Below are 22591 nucleotides of genomic sequence, written 5' to 3'. Positions count from 1 at the left end.
TTTGAAAGATGCCATCAGGGGACAGTTTTAGGCCTCTGCCACACTCACGTGAAAATCACGCACATGCCGAGAGACACGTATTTCTCCTGCGTGTTGCGTGCAGGTAAGTACGTGTCTCTGGTACGTGCGGGCCACGTGTGTTCTACGTGTGCTATCCGCGATAGCACACGTAGAACCGGTAATTTGCATACTCACGTGGTCCGCGCTGCTGTCCGTGGTGTTGATCTTCGGTTCTTCGGTTCTCCAGCCCTGCCGTCTCCCCGCTGCTGCTGTGGAGTGAATATTAAATGAGAATAATGAGCGGTGGTCGGCAGCAAGAGGCAGCAGCGGCAGAGGCAGGAGGGCTGGAGAAGGTGAGTTAAGATTTTTTTTTTTCACTGACATGTGTGTTTTCTCCGGCGCGTGTCACACGGGACCGCATCCACACTACATCCGTGTGGTACGGGTGCGGGCCGTGTGACACCCGTGCTGCCGGAGAAAACACTGACATGTCAGCGTTTAGAAAAACGCACACACGTACAAACGCACACGGACACACGTTCTGTGTGGTTTTACGTGTGTGTGCCTGCTACAATAGGGTAGCATTTCTGAATGTGTCTCCGTGCCGCCAGTACGTGCAAAAAATAACAAACACGTACCGGCGGCACGGATGTGTGTCGCAGGCCTTAGATGAAGTGAGTGACTCCAGCCGCTAGCACCGCCCTCAAGTGAATCGTCATTAAGGATTAGATTAGATAGGGGAGGATTGTATAATAAAAGATCATTTCAAAAGTGGTCAGGAGGTAAAAATAGAAAATATATTTAAGTGTCGGACCACCCGTTTAAGGTCCACAAAGAAACACTGTGTTTAAATAGTGAAAACTGCACCTTCGTTACATAAGGGTAAGTTCACACAGTGCGTTTTTCGCTGTGTTTTTGCGCGTTTTTCGAGTGCGTTTTTCCTCAGTTTTGTCTTCCCCAGCAAAGTCTATGAGTTTTCATTTTTGCTGTCCGCACACAACTTTTTTTTTAAGCTGCGTTTTTGAGCTTAAAAAAAAAATGAACATGTCAGTTCTTTCCTGCGTTTTTCTGCAATGCATTGGAAAAACGCAGAAAAACGCAGAGATCAAAAACGCAGCAAAACGCAGCCAAAAACGCACCAAATCGCGTTTTTTGCCGCGGGTGCTTTTTTGTGCGTTTTTGGCCGCTAAAAACGCACAAAAACGCAGCGTGTGCACATAGCCTAATGTAGGAGAGGACTGGAGCAGCGCTGGAAAAGGCAGAAGACTGTGACTAGTAAGTATTTTAATGCATGCACTGAGGGGATGGACTTTGAAGCAGGGAAGCAGAGCCTGGGTCGTCAACATCAGCGTGTTTCTGCTGTAACAAACACCTGATACTCTACTGCAGTGGTCCCCAAGATTTCTGACCTTGAGAGCCACATTCAGCTCTTAGAGAAGGTCACAAGCCTCATTTAGCTCCCGCCCCTCAACGTATTGACACGCAGAGCCCCCATTACTAGTGTAATGAGGATCAAAGTTTTTCCACAGATATCACAGTGTTCCAATATCCAGGGGTTCCTACCGCCATTCAGATCTGCTCTTCTGTGTGGGGCTTAAGGCGGCGTCACACGCTATGCATACCTCCCAACATTTAAAGATGAGAAAGAGGGACAAACGGCAATTTTAAGCCACGCCCCTAACCACACCCATTTTGCAATCTGTCACGCCCACATCCAATCATTTTCAGCACTGCTGATCACATTGTTTAAGGCTGCGTGCCCACGATCAGTATTTGCAGCATTTTGGATGTAGCGTGTTTTTGCTGTGTCTAAAACGCCGCATTGTACAGTACAAGCACAGTAGAGGGATTTCTAGAAATCCCGTGCCCACTGTGCTTGTTTTTTCTGCAGCAAACACTGACCTGCGGAGCGTCTTTCCAGACTGCAGCATATCAATTGTTTGCTGCAGTTGCATGCGTCCTCCGTAGGGAGAACACAGCAGGAGACCACAGCGCACTGAATCCTGATCGTGGGCACAGGCAGCTGCGTTCTCCTGCGGAGGAGACGTGCAGCCTCCCAGGTCAGGACCCGCTGCCTCCAGGACACAGCGAGTCCTGATCGTGGGCACAGGCAGCTGTGGTCTCCTGCGGAGGAGACGTGCAGCCCCGCAGATCAGGACCCGCTGCCTCCAGGACACAGCGAGTCCTGATCGTGGGCACAGGCAGCTGTGGTCTCCTGTGGAGGAGACGTGCAGCCCCGCAGATCAGGACACGCTGCGTCCAGGACACAGCGAGTCCTCATCGTGGGCACAGGCATACGCACATATACGGTACATATTTGAAGACAAATTCCCTAAAATACATATAAACAGACAAATCTATACACAGTCATCTGCACTGACATACATAGATATATACATCATACATGCATACAGACATTGGAGGTAATAATGGGGAAGCCGGCAGCAGCCGCACTCACCTACCCCGCTTGTCTCTATCCAGCTCCTCCTCGGCATGTGATCACTTGGCAACACTTTAACAGACCTAGCCACGCACAGTGCACACTGACACCGCTGTGTATGCATCACAAGGGAGGATGGGGGTTTTATATACTATAATATATATATATATATATATATATATATATATATATACACACACACACACGCACGCACACACTGTATATATACAGTATATACAGCACAGGAGGGGGTGGGGGCTACAGTATATACAGCACAGGAGGGGCTGGGGGCTACAGTATATACAGCACAGGAGGGGCTGGGGGCTACAGTATATTCAGTACAGGAGGGGCTGGGGGCATAGACAGTACTTGAGGGGCATACATATTAGGCCTGTTTCAGATGTCAGTGATTCTGGTATGTATGTGCTACTTTTTATACGTACCAGAATCACTGACCTATGCAGACCCATTATAATCAATGGGTCTGCACACACATCAGTGATTTTTCACTGACCGTGTCTCCGTGCGGCGTACATGCGTATCCGTGATTGCCGCACAGAAACATGTCCGTTTTTTTCTGGCATCACTGATGTCCCACAGACCACACTATGGTGTGATCCGTGAAACACGTACCAGAAAAACACGGACATTTAAAATAAAAATAAAAAATAAAACTTTTTCAACTCACCTTCTCCAGCAATGCTGAGTTCGGCAGCTGCTCTCTGCTTCTTCCTGGCTGCTTCATTATGGCATGCATATTCATTTATGCAGCCAGAGCCGACCCGGAAGCAGCTGCAGAGGTGAGAGAGCGGTGGCTGGATGCTGAATCGCGGGACTCTTCAGCACCACGGAGAGCAGGAGTGGGGAAAGGTGAGTATATGTCCATGTGCAATCACGGAGTACGGATCACGTATCATGGATTGCACATGGACAACCACTGTGTGCCGTGAATCACGGAGTATGAAGGAACATATGCGTGTTTAACACATCAGTGAAGAACGTCTGTGTTTTTCACTGAGGGGCATACACGTTACTAAGGGGTATACACATTACTGGGGGAAATACACTTTACTGTGGGGCATACAAATTACTGGTAGCATAGATATTACTAAGGGGCATATAGCTCTGGTGTTGGGGCTTATACAGCTCTGGGGGCACATACAGCTCCGATGGGGGGGCTGGGGGCATACAAATCTGGTGTTGGGGCTGGGGGGCACACAGATCTGGTGAGGGGGGGTGGCTGGAGGCATATAGCTCTGGTGAGGAGAGGGCTGCTGGGGCATACATATCTGGTGAGGGGGGGGCTGGGATACATATCTGGTGGGAGGGGGCTGGAGGCATACAGAGCTGGGGGGTGCTGGGGGGCATATAGATCTGGTGGGGTGGCTGGGGGGTATACAAATCTGGTGTGGGGGCTGGGGGACATACAAATCTGGTGAGGGGGGTGGCTGGAGGCATATAGCTCTGGTGAGGAGAGGGCTGCTGGGGCATACATATCTGGTGGGAGGGGGCTGGAGGCATACAGAGCTGGGGTGTGCTGGGGGGCATATAGATCTGGTGGGGGGGCATACAAATTTGGTGAGGGGGCCATACAGATGTGGTGAGGGGGGTGACTGGAGGCATATAGCTCTGGTGAGGAGGGGGTTGGGGCATACAGCTCTGGGTAGGTGGGGGGGTTCACATACAGCGTTCCTTGGTGTTGCAGCTCCTCTTCCTGCAGTCTCTTTATCTGTGAACAGAGCTCAGCATGTTGCTCGGTAGCTCCGCCCACAGATGCACTTTCGTACACAAACAGCCCAGCAGTGAGCAGTGAGTGCACGCTGAGCTGCAGATTTAAAGTGTCGGCAGCCAGAGTGCTGCTGCCGCCCACCCATAACAGCGGCAGCACAGAGCCAGAGCCGTGAAGCAGCGCTCGGCTCTGCTCTACTCATGTGCATTAGGAGGGGGAGAAAGTCAGACGGGGAGAGAGCGGGTGGGCGGAGCCACGGGCGGGACAAAAAGCCTCACGATCGTGACACCGGGACACCCGCTGAAATCCGGTACAGTCCCGCTGTATCCGGGACGGTTGGGAGGTATGCCTCGATATATCGGGCGATATGTCGTCGGGGTCACGGATTCCGTGACACACATTAGGCATCGTTGCTATGAACGACTGTGAACAAGCAAAAATACTCACCTTATCGTTGCTCGTTGACACATCGTTCATTTTCATAATCTCGTTCCTCCTTCTGCGCGCCGGTTGTTCGTCGTTCCCGAGGCAGCACACATCGCTCCGTGTGACACCCCGGGAACGACGAGCACAGCTTACCTGCGACCCGCCGGCAATGCGGAAGGAAGGAGGTGGGCGGGATGTTACGTCCCGCTCATCTCCGCCCCTCCGCTTCGATTGGCCGGCCGGTGTGTGACGTTGCTGTGACACTGAACGTACCTCCCCCTTCAGGAAGTGGACGTTTGCCGCCCACAGCGAGGTCGTTCGGGAGGTAAGTACATGTGACGGGGGGGTTAATGACTTTGTGCGCCACGGGCAACAAATTGCCCGTGGCGCACAAACGACGGGGGCGGGTACGATGCTCCATCGATGTCAGAACTACCTCCAGTGAAGAGCAAAAACAGCATAGCGATAAACCCCAGCTAGTCTTACACTGGCATATACAACGGCAGTATGGCTGGACATCCACATGAGAATATCACCAGCAGGAAACACTAGCAGGGGGAAGGTATATAAAGCTGCACCTAAAAGGTGATTGGAAATACAAATGGCTAAATAAAAACCACCTATCAGCCTAAATAACTAAAGCAAGGATAAGAGATAATAAAACACAGATAAAAGGTGTATCCTCTGTGACACAATGGACAGACAATCCAACATCAAGGCCCATGTTTGAACCCCAACACATGACAGGCAAATTGTCAACAATCTGCATCAAACTTGTCTAATAGCAGCCATCACCATTGGGACCAACCAGAAACAACTATAATTGAAAGCTGGGGTTGTTAACCCTAGAACACGCAACCATAGAAATCAACCATAGAAAACCAGTAACCTAGCAAGCCTGCGAGGCCCCAGGTATGCGTTCTAGGGTTAAATTGTCAAAGATTTGTGTATTTGAGTGAGTAAAGAAAGAATTGTTCCCAAGGTCTTGAAAGGAATCTGTCAGCAGGTTTCTGCTATGTAATCGGAAGGCAGCAGGATATAGAGGCTGACACACAGACTTCAATGATGTATGATATATTACTCTGTGTGGTGTTTTTACTTATAGTGAAGGTTTTATCACCTGGGATTATGATTGCTTCAGTACACTAGTCCGACGCCCCCTCCCCCTCTGATTAGCAGCTCTCTGTCTATAGACATTGTATATAGAGAGCCTCTGTAACAGCCGAAGTGGCTGTGAAGTCTATGGCCGAGGCAGGGGTGTAGACCCATTGGACCAGAGAGCCCATGCTTACCCTGGAATTGCATAACTAAGCAACTACCTGGTCTTCTCTGGAGCCTCTCCTGGGGACCGCATAACATTGTTGATTCATAAGATCTCTGCGGCCAGTCATCGCTGGCTTCACTCTCCCCTCCTTCGATGAAATTGGAAAAATAGGGATTGAGAGGAGGTTGTCCAAGTAGTGGACAACCCTTTTGGAGGGGTTGTCCCTTTCTTTAAAAGTCAATGTGAAAAGGCCGTTAAAGGGAATCTGTCACCAGGTTTTTGCTACCTCATCTGAGAGCAGCATAATGTAGAAACAGAGACCCTGATTCCAGCGATGTGTCACTTACTGAGGTGTTTGTTGTCATTTTGATAAAACCAATGTTTTCTCTGCTGCAGATCTAGCAGTTATACAGAGCTCATGAATATGCTGGACTACCTGCAGCACGCCAAGTAGTCCTCTAATGATAATCTGCTGCTGATTAAACTATGATTTTATCAAAACTACACAAAGCCGCTCAGTAAGTGACACATCGCTGCAATCAGGATCTCTGCCCCTACATTCTGCTGCTGTCAAATTGACAAAAACCTAGAGACAGATTCAATTTAAGGGGTAATAAATAAAAAAAACCTTTTACTAACCTCCTAGACTGGTGCTGTTCCTCCACTCTCAAAGCTGATTACCGTTACTCTTGGCATCAACATTGGTGGGGAGCATTAAGGGACCACTGTAGCCGATCACCAGCCACTGATTGCCTACAGCCGCCATTGTTTCCAAGTGGAAGAGGCCAGATCCCTTTAAAAAGTTATGGCTCTAGGAAAGTAACCAGCAGGTGGCCGTTGTGCTAGAAATGTTTGTACACCCTGTTCTATGTGCACATAATGAGATCTACATATGCAATGAAGAAATAGTCATATGGGAAAGGAATTATCATAAAAAATAAGACTTATAAAGAATATTGCTCCAGTGTAATGTGTTGTACTTGCTCCCTGGAAATACAGCATTAATTCCATTTTATTGTAATGCGTGCAGGAAATCAAGGCTTTTTATGAGCAGCAATAGTGACACCTGGTGGTAACTATGTGTAATAACATCTTAAACGAGTATTCAGCACAAGGTTCAGTTTTGCAGATAATAAAGGCTTGTATCTAATCGAATAAGTTGCATTAATTAGTAGCCTATAATTCAGACTACAAGAGGGCTTGTTGTTATCTGAATTACTGCAGTGGGAACTTATTTACCTACAGTACAGACCAAAAGTTTGGACACACCTTCTCATCTCTAGAACAACTGTTAAGAGGAGACTTTGTGCAGCAGGCCTTCATGGTAAAATATCTGCTGGGAAACCACTGCTAAGGACAGGCAACAAGCAGAAGAGACTTGTTTGGGCTAAAGAACACAAGGAATGGACATTAGACCAGTGGAAATCTGTGCTTTGGTCTGATGAGTCCAAATTTGAGATCTTTGAATCCAACCACCGTGTCTTTGTAGAAAAGGTGAACGGATGGACTCTACATGGCTGGTTCCCACCGTGAAGCATGGAGGAGGAGGTGTGATGGTGTGGGGGTGCTTTGCTGGAGACACTGTTGGGGATTTATTCAAAATTCAAGGCATACAGAACCAGCATGCCTACCACAGCATCTTGCAGCGGCGTGCTATTCCATCCGGTTTGCGTTTAGTTGGACCATCATTTATTTTTCAACAGGACAATGACCCCAAACACACCTCCAGGCTGTGTAAGGGCTATTTGACTAAGAAGGAGAGTGATGGGGTGCTACGCCAGATGACCTGGCCTCCACAGTCACCAGACCTGAACCCAATCGAGATGATTTGGGTTGAGCTGGACCGCAGAGTGAAGGCAAAAGGGCCAACAAGTGCTAAGCATCTCTGGGAACTCCTTCAAGACTGTTGGAAAACCATTTCCGGTGACTACTTCTTGAAGCTCATCAAGAGAATGCCAAGAGTGTGCAAAGTAGTAATCAAAGCAAAAGGTGGCTACTAGTTTGAAGAACCTAGAATATAAGACATATTTTCAGTTGTTTCACACTTTTTTAAGTATTTCATTCCACATGTGATAATTCATAGTTTTGAGGTCTTCAATGTGAATCTACAATTTTCAGAGTGCTGAAAATAAAGAAAACTCTTTGAATGAGAAGGTGTGTCCAAACTTTTGGTCTGTACTATAAATACTATTTATTTTGTCTTGATGACCCCTTAACTAGAACTCAGGTGAAAATACATTTCGTTTTACGTGATAAAGTTTTGTAAATTAGTAGAGAATGAATATGCCTTAGAGGTAGAGTACGTGGGTGTTTGGGGGAATGCCGGTATCATGCCTTTGTTCTGGCTGCAGCCTTCACATTTTGCACTTACTTTATAAATACATGTAACACTAGCTCCCTCTAGTGGTGGCTGCATCCTGAATTATATCCAGAATTCTAATCAGTCTACGATTAGAATATTCCTATTGAGATATATTGTGAAATTATACCCCTTTCACATGTAAAGCACCATGGAATAAATGACGCTATAATAATAATTATTATTATTAATAATAATAATAATAATAATAATAATAAAATTAAAGGAGTTTTGCTATTTTAGATATCCCCCATTATCTCAGCTGCAATTTGTTTTTAAAAAAAATTTAAAAAAAATAAACCATAATGTGCTTTACTCATTCTTCCCAGGTCCAACACTGAGCCTTCGTCTCCGCTCCCAGTATCTGTTATTGTCTGCGGTGCTGACGTCATGTCCAATGCACTGTAGCCAATTCTGCTCTGACTTAGTTGATGGCACAAGCCACTGAGAACTGCTGAATTCATTGATTGCCTGCATCGCTGACTATGTCAGGACTGCAGCAGCAGTGGCAGAGACTCATTGCTGGACCTGGGGAGAGTGAGTAACGCATAGTTTGCTATGTTAAATCTGAAACTGGAAAACTCCTTTAACCAGAAAAGAATTACGATCTAAAAGTTTGACAGTGGACAGAATAGGGATCTGTCGCCTCTCCTGACAAGTAAAAACTTGTATTCTTCATGAAAAAAAAATAAATTCTGGCCCATCTTTTCTTAGAAGTAAAAAAAAATAAATCTATGTTTTGCAGTCCCTCTGTTATTCCTCCTGGAAATTTATGAATAAATTGACAATATGATATTGGGGGATGGGTTTGTACGCCTCTGACACTGTCCAATTTATGCCAGATTCCAGAGGGATACCTCACTTTGACAAAAGGAATGGTAACATCCAATTTATGAAGACATTTCCAGGAGGAATAAGAGTGGAACAGAACAATGCAAATTTCTAAGAAATACTAGAGATTTATTTCTTCTTTTTTCTTTACTTTTGTACATTTCCATAGTATATGTAGCGGAGCTCTGGGACGTATATCCCATTCTGACTCTGTATGCCCCTTGCTCAATGATAAAGCAATTTTGTCTTCTATGTGACCTGGTGAAACAGACAGAACCGGTCTTCTTTTGACAATGGTGGTGCCGTAAAAACTTTTATTACATTCTACAAAAGTATGTACATGATTATTAAAAATAAAGGTCAGCGTGGTCTGTCCCTACTATATACAAGGAATCGTCCGCAGCTTTTGATACCGATTCACATAGGACAGTCCGAGAAAGTGCAAGGGAATCGCAGGAAGACTGAGGGGAACACATTAGGCACTTGCAGTGATATCAGATGGGGCAGCTTTGTCCCTTCATCAGTCCCTGGAAGCTTAGTGACAATATGAGGGAAGCACAATCTTATTAGTGTTCTAATTTTTTGGGAATTTTAACAACCAGCTCCATTGGCTCCCTTTGTTTGTTGCTGTAGGACTGGCGAATCACGTCCACTGCCCGCTGGTGGGTCACGTTCTGCAGCGTCTCTCCATCAACCGATACCAGTTCATAGCCAGCCTAGAAATGGAGTAAGAAATGGAGTAAGACATGTAATCATTTATTAATTTCATTTATATACAACAGTTTTTATAATAAAAAAGGAAGAGAAATATGTTCCCTTTAAAGCGAACCTGTCATGTTGTTTTTTTATATTAAACCGCCCCCAAAGTGTTTTAAATGATGCAATGTGCACCACTAACAGTTTTTAAAAAAAAAAAAAAAAAAAATCCTTGTTTTTAATGTTCAAAAAAGACTTTATATACTTAAGGGCACTTTACACGCTGCGATATCAATTGCAGCCCGAGGCGCACAACCTCACTTACACCCGTCACAAGGACTTACCTTCCCTGCGACGTCGCTGTGGCCGGCGAACCGTCTCCTTTCTAAGGGGGCGGTTCGTGCGGCGTCACACGGCAGCCGTCCAATAGAAGCAGAGGGGTGGAGATGAGTGGGTGGAACATCCCGCCCACCTCCTTCCTTCCTCATTGCCGGTGGACGCAGGTAAGGAGATGTTCGTCGCTCCTGTGGTGTCACACATAGCGATGTGTGATGCCGCAGGAACAACGAACAACCAGCGGCATGCACCACCAACGATATTATGAAAAGGAGTGACGTGTCAACGATCAACGATTTTTGACATTTTTGCGAACGTTGATCGTCGCTCCTAGCTGTCACACGTTGCGATGCCGCTAACGACGCCGGATGTGCGTCACAAACACCATGACCCCGACGATATATCGTTCGCGATGTTGCAGCATGTAAAGCACCGTTTAGGTGAATGCAGTACATTCCTTAGTTTTCAGTCATAGGGGCGGAGCTTTTGCTGGGATCAGTCATCCACTCAAGTTCAGGCACAATTCTTTTTTGAACTTAGTCATGGCCCCAGCATTGTAATTGATTACACCACAGGTCCTTCACCAGGACTTCTCTGCAGAGCTCCGGCCATTATGGTCACATGATAATGACATCTGCACAGGTCCTGCAGAACCACTTCTCTTCTGCTGATCACCACTGGTCCTTCACTATCACTTCTCTGCTGAGATCCGCCCATTACGGTCACATGATCGTGATATCTGCACAGGTCCTTCACCACCTTTTCTCCAAAGTTGAGCTCTGGAGCTCAGCATTGGAGAAGTGGAGGTGAAGGACCTGTGCTGAACTCACGATCATGTGACCGTAATGGTCGAGCTCAGTAGAGAAGTGTTCTTGAAGGACCTGTGGTAATCAGCAGAAGAGAAGTGGTTCTGCAGGACCTGTGGTGATGTCATAATCATGTGACCGTAATGGATGGAGCTCAGCAGAAAAGTGATACTGTAGGACCAGTGGTGTAATCAATTACAATGCTGGGGGCGTGTCTAAGTTAAAAAAAAAAAAAGAATCCTACCTGAACTTGAGTGACAGTGACTGATCCCAGCAAAAGCTCCGCCCCTATGACTGAAAGCTAAGGCATGTTCTGCATTCACCTAAACATATAAAGTCTTTTTTTAAGATAAATACATGGATTTTTTTTTAAAGAACTATGTTAGTGATGCACATTGCATCATTTAAACCACATTGGGGGCAGTTTAAAATAAAACAAAACGACATGACAGGTTCCCTTTAAGCTTTCTTGACTCGCCTTTATTATCTGCTTCATGGTTTTACTGTAGTTTTTTTTTAAAAAAATGTATCAACTAAACAAATCTTCTTCTTTGCACTCTTCAAGTCCTATAGAGAATTGTAGAGAATAAATGCTTCACAAGAACATCATACCGTGAAAAACAAAAATGTATTATTTTATCCCATGTTCATCTATAGGGCCATGGGTGGGGTGATAGCTATGGCGGCTGCTGTGCTCCCCCATGTGAAACCTTACAAAAAGAACAACGGTAAAATAAAACCCCAAGATGTCAGCTTTCTGTTATCAGGTTGTATATGTTGTCCTGGAAATGGAATCTGATTAGTTAAATCTGTAAAACTATAATATTAAAGAGGTGTCATTAGGCAAAAAGTGGTAATTTTTTGTTCTTTAATTATTCCTGCAGAATCCCTGAATACTCCACTTTTTTTTTTCTTTTAAATCCGCCATAGGGTTCTGTAGATATGGACCTTTTAAGTTAGTGAATCAAATATGATACTTATGGTCTGTACCAATGGCAGGCGTTTTCAAGGTGCTCTGCATATTTACCTTCTGAGCAAAACCCACTTGGTAAAGATCTTAAAAAACAGAATATAGGGCACACTAAATAAAAAGGCCCATATCGCCGGATCCCTATGTGAAATTTAAAAAAAAGAAAATAAATGCATTACTCAGGGTAACAGCAGGAATAACATAAGAGCAAAAACTAGCCACTTGTGACCTGGTGATCGGTCCTCTTTAATATTAAGGTAACTTTTCAGATTTAACAGTTTAGACTTCACTAAGAGAGACCCTGTACTAAATTGTGGAACCCAACCACAGGAACATTAACATACGCCCCAGCTTATGCACAAAGTGGCTGGAACCTATAAATATTTGTATAAAGTAGGTATTCTCTTGTGACTCAATGGTGAGGGCTTAAAAATGGCCCCTGAATGGAATGCACATTTTGGGGGTTATGTATTAGATTGAATTTTTCACCACTGGATTTGGGTCTTAAAAACAATATCAGATTCATTTAATATGATTAGCACTGTTGCTTTGAAGTGCTGGGGTCCTTGTTTCGAAACCCACCAAGGAGATCATCTGCAAGGAGTTTGTATGTTCTCCCCGTGTTTGTGTGGGTTTCCTCCAGGTTCTACGGTTTCCTCCCACACTCCAAAGACATACTGATAGGGACTCTAGATTGTGATCCCCAATGGGGACAGTGATGATTATCTCTGTAAACCGCTACAGAATATGATGGCGCTGTATAACCAATGCATAATAATAATTATATGAAGGTAGTCACTGGGCAGTTGTTACGCTGGACACCAGAATGTTACTGGATGGGAACCTTTGCACTGGCCCTCAGACTAAATTCAACCTGAGCTTTCCCTCATCCCAGAGGTACACTTGATGGTAGTCAGATCTGAGCCACCAGTGCCTCCCGATCTCCTGTCAAAGGCCCTGATGTAGTACCCTCCACACCCATCACCTAGGGGATGGGCCGGGACAGTAGTCATGTGACGCCCTGGCAAAGCCAGGTTGTCACAGAAAGAGTTAATCCTCCTTGGTAACCTGATCCCACACCAGTGCAGCAGGACAAACCACAGCCCCCAGTGTAAGAGAAAAGCAGAGCAGAGGGGAGGGGCTGGAGCAGAGTGTTTGGAGAGGCAGACGGAAGAGGAGTCTGGAGTTGTAGCTCCCAGGCTGATAGCAAAGCGTGCTCCGAGAGGGCCGGGACAGGCCGTAGTGAGGAAGGGGCCAGAGGTAGCCGGAGCAGGGTAGTGGCCCCTCGGTACCTAGGGTGACCCGGATCACTACAGGGGAGTGGATTCCCCGTTCCCGGCTGAGGAGTAAGAGGAAGAGAGTGGAGAGAAAGGCACCTGGCTGCAGGGAAAGAACAACAAGGGTTGCTGCACCGTGTGTGGGACACTAACACCCCCGTACCGAAGGCTGCGGACACCGGCAATTCCTAGTTTACCAGTGACTCTGTGTGTCATACTTGTGAGTACGCCCGTGCCCTCGGGCACCGCACCGCAGCACTGCGCCCTGCTCCCTGCTTACCCCATCACCGGGCCCCGGGACAACCAACCCCCCTACCCACGGAGGGGACATAACAACTACGCTGCTCCCTGTCATCGCTCCCGGGATCCCCGTCCAGAGCAGCAGTGGTGTCACAACCTCACCACAACCGTGGGTGGCGTCACGGACAATCTCCCTTAATCAAATCCCCTTTTTACTGTGGAGCCTGGGATCACAGACCGGGTCACGCCACCGTGATACCCACAGGAGTGACTCCGTGGCCCGGATCTGAGTACCCCTGGTCCCCGGGCGTCACATTTGGCGTCACGAACAGGATCGAACCCATCCAGTTACCTGGAGGAAGTGTGCCTTGCCCCGTCCGTCAGCGGCGTCCCGCTGAGGAAAAATCCCGAAGTCCGCCATTTTAGGCGCCAAAAACAACAGCTTGGCGCCTTCTTCTCCGAGCGGCGGGCGCGAAAAAGAGGCTCCGCCCCCTGAGAACGCGGGCGGAAGTGAAGCTCCGGAGGGCCGGAAGAGAAAGGGAAACTTTAAAAGTTGCTAGAAAGACTGCTCCCGAGTACCAAGGGGGAGCAGGAAGAAGGAACCGCAGTTTATGTGACTAGGACTGTAAAGGCAGGGACGCCAGGACTTTGCCTAATTCCGTTCCTGGACAAGCAGTAGCCGCAACCCCAATGACATCTCACCCGGCTCCGGCAGGCCGCCCAGCCGCAACGGAGGTGGCACCCGACCGGATGTCTGCCCAAGATGTGGCGCCAGCCGCTCCCAGGTATCCCGTCACGGCTGTGGAGCAGCCGGAGTGCACCTGCAGAGAGGAGGAGCAGGCCAGTGAGAGATGGAGCCCTCATCAGTTAGAGATGCCGGTTGTAGCCGGCGCCGAGGGCATCCAAGTGGGCCTGGCTTCTGAGCAGGAGGCAGAGCACGGAACCCGTGCCCCGTACTGGGAGTGGCGGCAGCGGCAGTGGTAATGGAGCATAGACGGCTACCCACAAGTTAAAAAGTTGACTGTTTTATGGACTGTCACCCCTGTTGAACGCCCTCAAGTTCAGGAGGAGGCCATCTGCTCCGCAGGTGTGGGGTGGCAGAACATTTTAAAGTTTTAGAAAACGTACCTCCCGATGTGGGAAGATGTATGATTGTAATGTGTTGATTTTTCCAGTTTTAATAAATGTTGGTGGCCAAAGGGCCCGAGGACGGGCCGTGTTTTACCAAGGGGGTGTGTGACGCCCTGGCAAAGCCAGGTTGTCACAGAAAGAGTTAATCCTCCTTGGTAACCTGATCCCACACCAGTGCAGCAGGACAAACCACAGCCCCCAGTGTAAGAGAAAAGCAGAGCAGAGGGGAGGGGCTGGAGCAGAGTGTTTGGAGAGGCAGACGGAAGAGGAGTCTGGAGTTGTAGCTCCCAGGCTGATAGCAAAGCGTGCTCCGAGAGGGCCGGGACAGGCCGTAGTGAGGAAGGGGCCAGAGGTAGCCGGAGCAGGGTAGTGGCCCCTCGGTACCTAGGGTGACCCGGATCACTACAGGGGAGTGGATTCCCCGTTCCCGGCTGAGGAGTAAGAGGAAGAGAGTGGAGAGAAAGGCACCTGGCTGCAGGGAAAGAACAACAAGGGTTGCTGCACCGTGTGTGGGACACTAACACCCCCGTACCGAAGGCTGCGGACACCGGCAATTCCTAGTTTACCAGTGACTCTGTGTGTCATACTTGTGAGTACGCCCGTGCCCTCGGGCACCGCACCGCAGCACTGCGCCCTGCTCCCTGCTTACCCCATCACCGGGCCCCGGGACAACCAACCCCCCTACCCACGGAGGGGACATAACAACTACGCTGCTCCCTGTCATCGCTCCCGGGATCTCCGTCCAGAGCAGCGGTGGTGTCACAACCTCACCACAACCGTGGGTGGCGTCACGGACAATCTCCCTTAATCAAATCCCCTTTTTACTGTGGAGCCTGGGATCACAGACCGGGTCACGCCACCGTGATACCCACAGGAGTGACTCCGTGGCCCGGATCTGAGTACCCCTGGTCCCCGGGCGTCACAGTCACAAAACTCACCAGCAAATAACACAGACAGGGGAGACCCAAAAAGGTGCACAGGAGGTAAATATGGTAGGAGAAAGTAAGTAAACAATGGGGTTACTTCCACACAAAACAACAGCAGACAACAGACACCTCCTTCCCACCCAGACCAAGCTCCAGAATGAATTCTGAATAACCAGCACCCTCTGTTGGGAGAAGAGGGTATTTATCTAGGTTGGGAGTGGTCATCAGTAGATACACCTGAGCAGAGGTAATGAGCATGCTTCTGGCAAGGAAAACTGACATTAACCCTGTGTATGCCAAAAGTAAAAAACACATTTAATGTGTATAGTCTCAGATGGTTCCATATGAGACTCCGAACCTGAGCCAGACATTAGTCTCCACAATAAACGATTGTGACAGCAGTGTAGTTTAGTGCAGGCCAGTTACATTAGTAGATGCCAAACTAACCTTTTATGGGACTAGTTGTGCACACTGTCAACCTAAAACAGGAAAGTTAGTATCACTCCATGTCTCTGCTATAGTTTACAGAAGGCTCTGTGGATTAAGACATGAGATATTTGCCCGGGATCTAATAATCCCTGCTTCATCCATCACACTGCCAGATGATGCCTAATCTGCTCCAGCAAAAAACATTCTCTCTTCTTTATTATCTAATGTGAGAATCTGAGCATTTCTGTAAAATCCATTGTACAGATAATATACACCTATGGAGAAGAAAGCCACGGACCCACTTGGGGGGAGGGGCGACATGACCAAGGGGGAGGTAGGGAGTGATGGGTTAATAGGGACAGTGGTATATGCCTAATATGGCTTTGGGGGATGGTTTTAGCCGGGGAGGAAGAGGAGGAGCAGGGAAAGGGTTAGCTGGGAGAGGAAGGAGTTACCTCCTCTTCTGTTTCCGGACGCCGAACGATCTGCACGTGCACCTCCATGGCAGATCTTCAGGAGCTCCAGCGTCTGATTCAGGCAGCGGTCGCAGCGCACGGGCCCCTGGCAGTGCAGACCCACATCAGGGCTGCCGGGGTTAACCCGTCGGCGCTTGCCCCTCGTCCCCCCAGCAGCGGCGGGCGCCAGTCGCGGCCCCCCCCGCAGGTATTCCCCGGGCGCGGGGGGGGCGAGGAGGAGATGTAAGAGCCCCTCCAGGGACCCTCCGCAGAGTGCAGCGCAGCAGCAGCGTCTGGCTGCTGCAGAGGCCGGCGGGAGGAATCTTCGTTCCAGCCGCGGCGGTCGGGAGGTGGGAGTGGCCAGCACGGGGCCTGCTTCCGGTCCCGGCCTCCGGGCTGGAGTTACTGAGACTGCAGCGGCTCCAGGCCGGGAGCGCGCTCGGCGCAGGAGAGAGGCCAGCAGATCCCCCTGCAGTCGGCGGGGGGACCGCGGGGCTGCACGTGGCGGTAGGTCCGGCGCCGGGGGGGGGGTCTGCGGTGCCTGACCCCGGTGCGGCTGAGAGAAGGAGTGACGGCGGGAGCCCTGCGGCAACCGCCGGGTCACTCAGTACCGCTGTGCAGCCCCCGGATGTGGCAGTCTCCCGTGGGAGCGGGAGGACTCGGCGGATGGAGGCCTGCAATAGCCCAGGAGGGCCAGAGGCGACGACGGCTGCGATCCGGAGCCGGGCGTCTGGTCGTCCGCGCCCAGAGGCCCCTTGCAGTCGGCAGGGGGGCGGGCGCAAGAGGTCGAGGCCCGGGGTGCCGGCGCGGGGGACAGGACGGTCTCCTGGGTTGTCACCCCGGGGCAAGAGATGGAGCGGGGATGACTCTGCCCACGCGGCGGCCCTGTCTGGCGGCCGTGGTGGGGGGGGTGCTGCGGCGGCGCCCCCCGGATGTCGGATGGAAGATGAGGCCAGCGGCGAGGAGGGGGAAGAGGCTTTCGGTTCGGAGGAGTCGGATGGACGACAGACGGAGGACAGCGAGGCGGCGGTCTCGGGAGACGCCGAGCGGCGGTCGGGTGAGACGGCCGCGGAGGCGGCAGGGGCTGCGCTGGCGGGGGGCTTCGGGGGGGGGGCGGCTGCGGCTACGGCAGCGCCCGCTGGTTTCGCAGTGTGGAGTCAATTGTTGGGGCTGTTGCAGGGGCTGGCGGCGGCTTCGGGAGCGGGGGGGGGAGGGGGCCCAGGCGCCGGTGGCGGCGTGGGTGGGTGCAGCCGGTTTAGGGGCCTCGGCGGCGACGGGGGGTGACGGAGCGGGTGCGAGTAGAGGGGGGGGCGAAGGGGGGAGTGAGACGGGGGGGGGAAAGGAGAAGGAAAAGGAGAAGGAAAAGGAGAAGGAAAAGGAGAAGGAGGATGAGGTGGTGCGCTTAGATGATAGGGCTAAAAGCGAAGTTTATGTTTGTTTTGAGGGCCCGCTGGGGGCCCATTTAAAGAAGGAGGTGCGGGAAAAAATTTGGAAAGGGGAATATGTGGAGATATTTTCTCTGCTTCCCCTGGAGAAATTTAATTTGGATAGGGTTAAGCCGAGTGATTCCAAAAAGGAGAAGGACGAGGAGGAAAAGCGCCGTTATAGGCTTATTCCTCGGACTTTTGCCAACTGGCTGCAGGCATTTGCGATTTTGGCGAGCGTGGTCGGGGAGAAGGAGCCGGAGCATTGTTCGGCTTTGTTCGGCTACATGGATGCGATAGGGGAGGCTTATCGAGTTTATGGCGGACTGGCGTGGCTGCGCTACGACGAGCAATTTCGGCAGCGGAAGGCATTGCGGCCAGATATGCGTTGGGACCATAAGGATATTTCCTTATGGATGCGATTGATGTCGGCACCGGCTCAGCCCTTTCGGGGGGGCGCCGGGGGTTCGGGGGGGGCCGGGTCCCCGGCAAGTTTCAAGAAAGGTTTGTGTTGGCAGTACAACGAAGGGCAGTGCAGGTTTGGAGCGGCGTGCCGTTTTAAGCATGAATGCTCCGGATGTGGGGGGGGACATAGCTTGTCCAAATGTTTTAAAAAAGGAAAAGGAAAGGCTGGTGATGGGGCTGGTAAGAGGGACGACGCCGGTGAAGGTAGAAGTGATGGTTCCGTTTTTAAATAGGTATCCGGACAAGGAGGCGGCGGCGTTGTTAAGTTCTGGTTTTTCGGATGGTTTTCATATTCCGTCGGTTGTTAATGCATCGGTTCCGCCGTATCGTAATTTGCGTTCCGCTCGGGATCACCCGGAAGTGGTGGATGAGAAGCTGGAAAGGGAGGTGGCTTTGGGCAGGATGGGCGGCCCTTATGTCGCCCCGCCGTGCGGGAATTTGGTGGTGTCACCGTTGGGGGTGGTACCAAAGAAGGAGCGGAATAAATTTCGGCTGATTCATCATTTGTCTTACCCGGAAGGGTTATCGGTGAATGATGGCATTGCGCCGGAGTTGTCGGCGGTATATTATGTGTCGTTCGATAAGGCGTTGGACCTGGTTAGGGCGGCGGGGCGGGGTGCATTGATGGCAAAGGCGGATGTGGAAGCAGCGTTTCGGTTGTTACCGGTTCATCCAGATAGTCAGCATTTGTTGGGTTGCTGGTGGGATGGCAGTTATTATGTTGATCGTTGTTTGCCAATGGGCTGTTCCATTTCGTGTTCGTACTTTGAGGCATTTAGTTCGTTTGTTGAGTGGGTGGTTCGGGACGTGTCCGGGCTTACGTCCATCATTCATTACTTGGATGATTTCCTGTGTGTCGGGCCGGCGGGTTCGATGGTTTGTGCGGGTTTGCTGTTTGCGTTGCAAAAAGTTGCGGCCAGTTTCGGGATTCCTTTGGCGCCGGATAAGACGGAAGGCCCGGCGCCGGTGATGTGTTTTCTGGGAATTGAAATTGACACCATTGCTATGGAATGCAGGTTGCCGGCGGAGAAGGTCCGTGATTTGAGGTCCGCAGTGTCAGGGGTAAAAGCGGCGAAGAAGGTGCGGCTTAAGGCGGTGCAGTCTTTGCTTGGAAAATTGAATTTTGCTTGCAGAATTGTGCCAATGGGGAGAGTGTTTGCGAGGCGTTTGGCGACGGCGACGGCCGGGGTACGGTTGCCGGCGCATTTTGTGCGGATCACAAAGGCGATCAGGGACGATTTGGAAGTATGGGATCAATTTTTGCAGCATTTCAACGGCCGGACGCTGGTGATGGAGAGGGTGGCGTCTAACGGGGCGTTGCAGCTGTTTACGGATGCGGCGGGGTCGGCCGGGTTTGGGGCTGTCTTCAGAGGTCATTGGTGTGTCGGGCAGTGGCCACAGGCGTGGCGGGAGAGCGGCTTGGTTAGGAATTTGGCTCTGTTAGAGCTATTCCCCATTGTAGTGGCAGTGGAGCTATGGGGGTCGCACTTTGCCGGAAGGAAAGTGTGTTTTCATTGTGATAACCAGGCGGTGGTGCACGCGATTAACAACTTGTCTGCTAAGTCGGAGCCGGTGGTGGTGTATTTGCGGCATTTAGTGTTGAGATGTCTGCAGTTGAATGTGCAGGTAGTGGCACGGCACGTTCCGGGTGTGGACAACGAGGTGGCTGATGCTTTGTCTCGTTTTCAGTTCAGCAGGTTTCGGGCGCTGTTGCCGTGGGCGGACGAAGTTGGAGTGGAGTGCCCCGAGGATTTGTGGCATCTGGTGAGGCGGTGATCTCAGACTTGATTCGGAACTCGGTGACCGAGGTGACTTGGTGCCGGTATGCTAAGGTGTGGGCTGAATGGGAGGAGTTGTTGCGTCTGATGTTTGGTGGGGAAAGCGTGGATTACTTGGTGGCTTTGTTGTCATTGGTGAGTACGGATTTTTCAGCCGGGCGATCGGCATCGGCTGTGGCACATCGGGTGTCGGCAGTGGCATTTTGGTTAAAAATGAGAGGGGAGCGTGATGTTTCACAGGATTTTCGGGTTCGTCAGGCTTTGCGGGGCTTTCGCCGTGGCGTACGGGAGAGGGACAAGAGGCGCCCTGTATCGTTTGGTTTGTTGAGACGGATGGTGGGTGGCCTGAGCGGCATTTGTGAGTCTGTGTACGAGACGGTTCTATTTACAACGGCTTTCGGTCTCGCTTTTTATGGGGCGTTCCGGATAGGCGAGCTGGTGAGCCCGTCCAGGGTGACGGGTGGTGGTTTGATGTTTGAGGACGTGCAAGTGAGCAGTAGTCAGGTGGAGTGCCGGATTCGCCGGTCAAAAATGGATCAGCTGGGCCGTGGTAGATTGGTGGTGTTATATGCGGTTCCAGGAGAGGAATTGTGCCCTGTGCGTTTAGTCGAGAGATTTTTGGCCGTGAGGGGAGGCTTACCTGGCCCGTTGTTGCGGCATTTGAATGGGTCGTTTTTGTCGAGGTTTCAGTTTGTGGCGGTTCTGCGGCTAAGTCTACGTAACGCGGGGGAGCGCCCGGAGGAATTCGGGTCGCATTCATTCCGAATTGGTGCAGCAACGGAGGCAGCCCGTTGGGGGCTTGGAGATGAGGTGGTAAAGCGTATTGGTAGATGGGAATCTTCTTGTTTTCGGCGGTATGTGAGACCGCAGTTGTTGTAGCATCATGGGACTTTGGTTACGTGCGGAAGGTTTGAGGCAAGGGGTGTTTTTTGATGTGTTGGTGGTTGTGCTGTTATTGGTTTTGATATTTTCGTTTTGTTTTATTTGTTATAGGGAAGTGCCTGATCTGGATCTTGGGGCACTCCTTCGTATTTTGGGGTGCCCGTCGGGCGGAGGTCCGCCCGAATGGTCGACAGCTGGGTTTGGATCGTGCGCAGGCGACTGTTCGATGGATCGGAGTTCGGGGCATGGAGTGGGGCAGGGTGGTCCCGGAATTTCGTTTCCATTGTAAAGTTGAGCGGCCCCCGGATGTGCTGGTATTGCATGTGGGGGGTAATGATCTTGGTGCCAGGGCGTCGCGGGATTTGATCCGAGACATAAAGATTGATTTACTGCAGTTGTGGAAGCGGTATCCTGGTTTGCTGGTCGTATGGTCTGACATAGTGACCAGGTTGGCATGGAGAGGGGCTCGGTCGGTGGAGAAGGTTAATAAGGCCAGGGCCCAGGTGAATAGGGTAGTGGCTAGGTTTGTGACCAGGAATGGTGGGATTGTGGTACGGCACAGGGATTTGGAGCCGGCTGATTGGCGATTTCGGAGGGGTGATGGTGTGCACCTCAACGAGGTCGGTCTGGATTTATGGGCGTTGGGTCTGCAGGATGGTGTGGAGCGTGCTTTTGGTGTGTGGCGGGTCCAGGCCACGTAAGGTGTCACGTGGTCTGTCCTGTGGCGGTGGGGGTAGGTCTGGTCCAGAGGTTTGGAAGTGATTGGTGGCTGGACCGGGAGTCATTGTCTTGGTATGGTGGCTCTCGGTTTCCGGGATGTGGCAGGCACGGGGTTCTGCCAAAGTGTGGGGGTCAATCCGTGGGTGATTGGCACCTCGTCTCTGGGTCGGTGTGTTGCGGCCGGGGACAGGGGGAGTAGTAGTAGTGGACTGGGCCTACCCCGGGGGGTATTGTAAATGTTATTGTCTATTGTTACCGTTATGTGGTTGTTTTGGGTCGCCCGTTGGACGGCGTCCCTAAGGTACTAGTCTGTAAAACAATAGGCAATAAAAAGGCTGCTGTGGCCATTTGAACCAAGTCGCATGCAGTCCGTGTGTTTAATTTTAGAGGATAAGGGGGTTTGGTTACACAGACATCATGACCGGAGAATCCTCCCTCAGCTGGTCAAGAAAGCCACGGACCCACTTGGGGGGAGGGGCGACATGACCAAGGGGGAGGTAGGGAGTGATGGGTTAATAGGGACAGTGGTATATGCCTAATATGGCTTTGGGGGATGGTTTTAGCCGGGGAGGAAGAGGAGGAGCAGGGAAAGGGTTAGCTGGGAGAGGAAGGAGTTACCTCCTCTTCTGTTTCCGGACGCCGAACGATCCCCGCCCACCCTCCCTTTGTGTTGTCATGTGGGAGATGTTTTTGGGTAGTTGGGATACCTTTTGTCACAGTAGCGGTGGGGGTAGGTCTGGTCCAGAGGTTTGGAAGTGATTGGTGGCTGGACCGGGAGTCATTGTCTTGGTATGGTGGCTCTCGGTTTCCGGGATGTGGCAGGCACGGGGTTCTGCCAAAGTGTGGGGGTCAATCCGTGGGTGATTGGCACCTCGTCTCTGGGTCGGTGTGTTGCGGCCGGGGACAGGGGGAGTAGTAGTAGTGGACTGGGCCTACCCCGGGGGGTATTGTAAATGTTATTGTCTATTGTTACCGTTATGTGGTTGTTTTGGGTCGCCCGTTGGACG

General features: G+C 50.7%; 1 protein-coding gene across 2 annotated transcripts in view; it reads right to left on the bottom strand.

Annotated features, from left to right (window-relative positions):
• Positions 1–9386: 9386 nt before the first annotated feature.
• Positions 9387–22591, bottom strand: part of PDZD7 (PDZ domain containing 7) — a 133776-nt gene continuing 120571 nt past the window's right edge. For both annotated transcript variants that reach the window (XM_075352312.1, XM_075352313.1), the window contains one exon: positions 9387–9765. In XM_075352312.1, the coding sequence (XP_075208427.1) occupies positions 9616–9765 (150 nt within the window). In that variant the 3' untranslated portion in view covers positions 9387–9615. The remainder of the gene's footprint in view (positions 9766–22591) is intronic.

Source organism: Anomaloglossus baeobatrachus, chromosome 5, assembly GCF_048569485.1.
Source record: "Anomaloglossus baeobatrachus isolate aAnoBae1 chromosome 5, aAnoBae1.hap1, whole genome shotgun sequence".
NCBI classification, from domain to species: domain Eukaryota; kingdom Metazoa; phylum Chordata; class Amphibia; order Anura; family Aromobatidae; genus Anomaloglossus; species Anomaloglossus baeobatrachus.
This window is presented reverse-complemented; position numbering and strand designations above follow the sequence as displayed.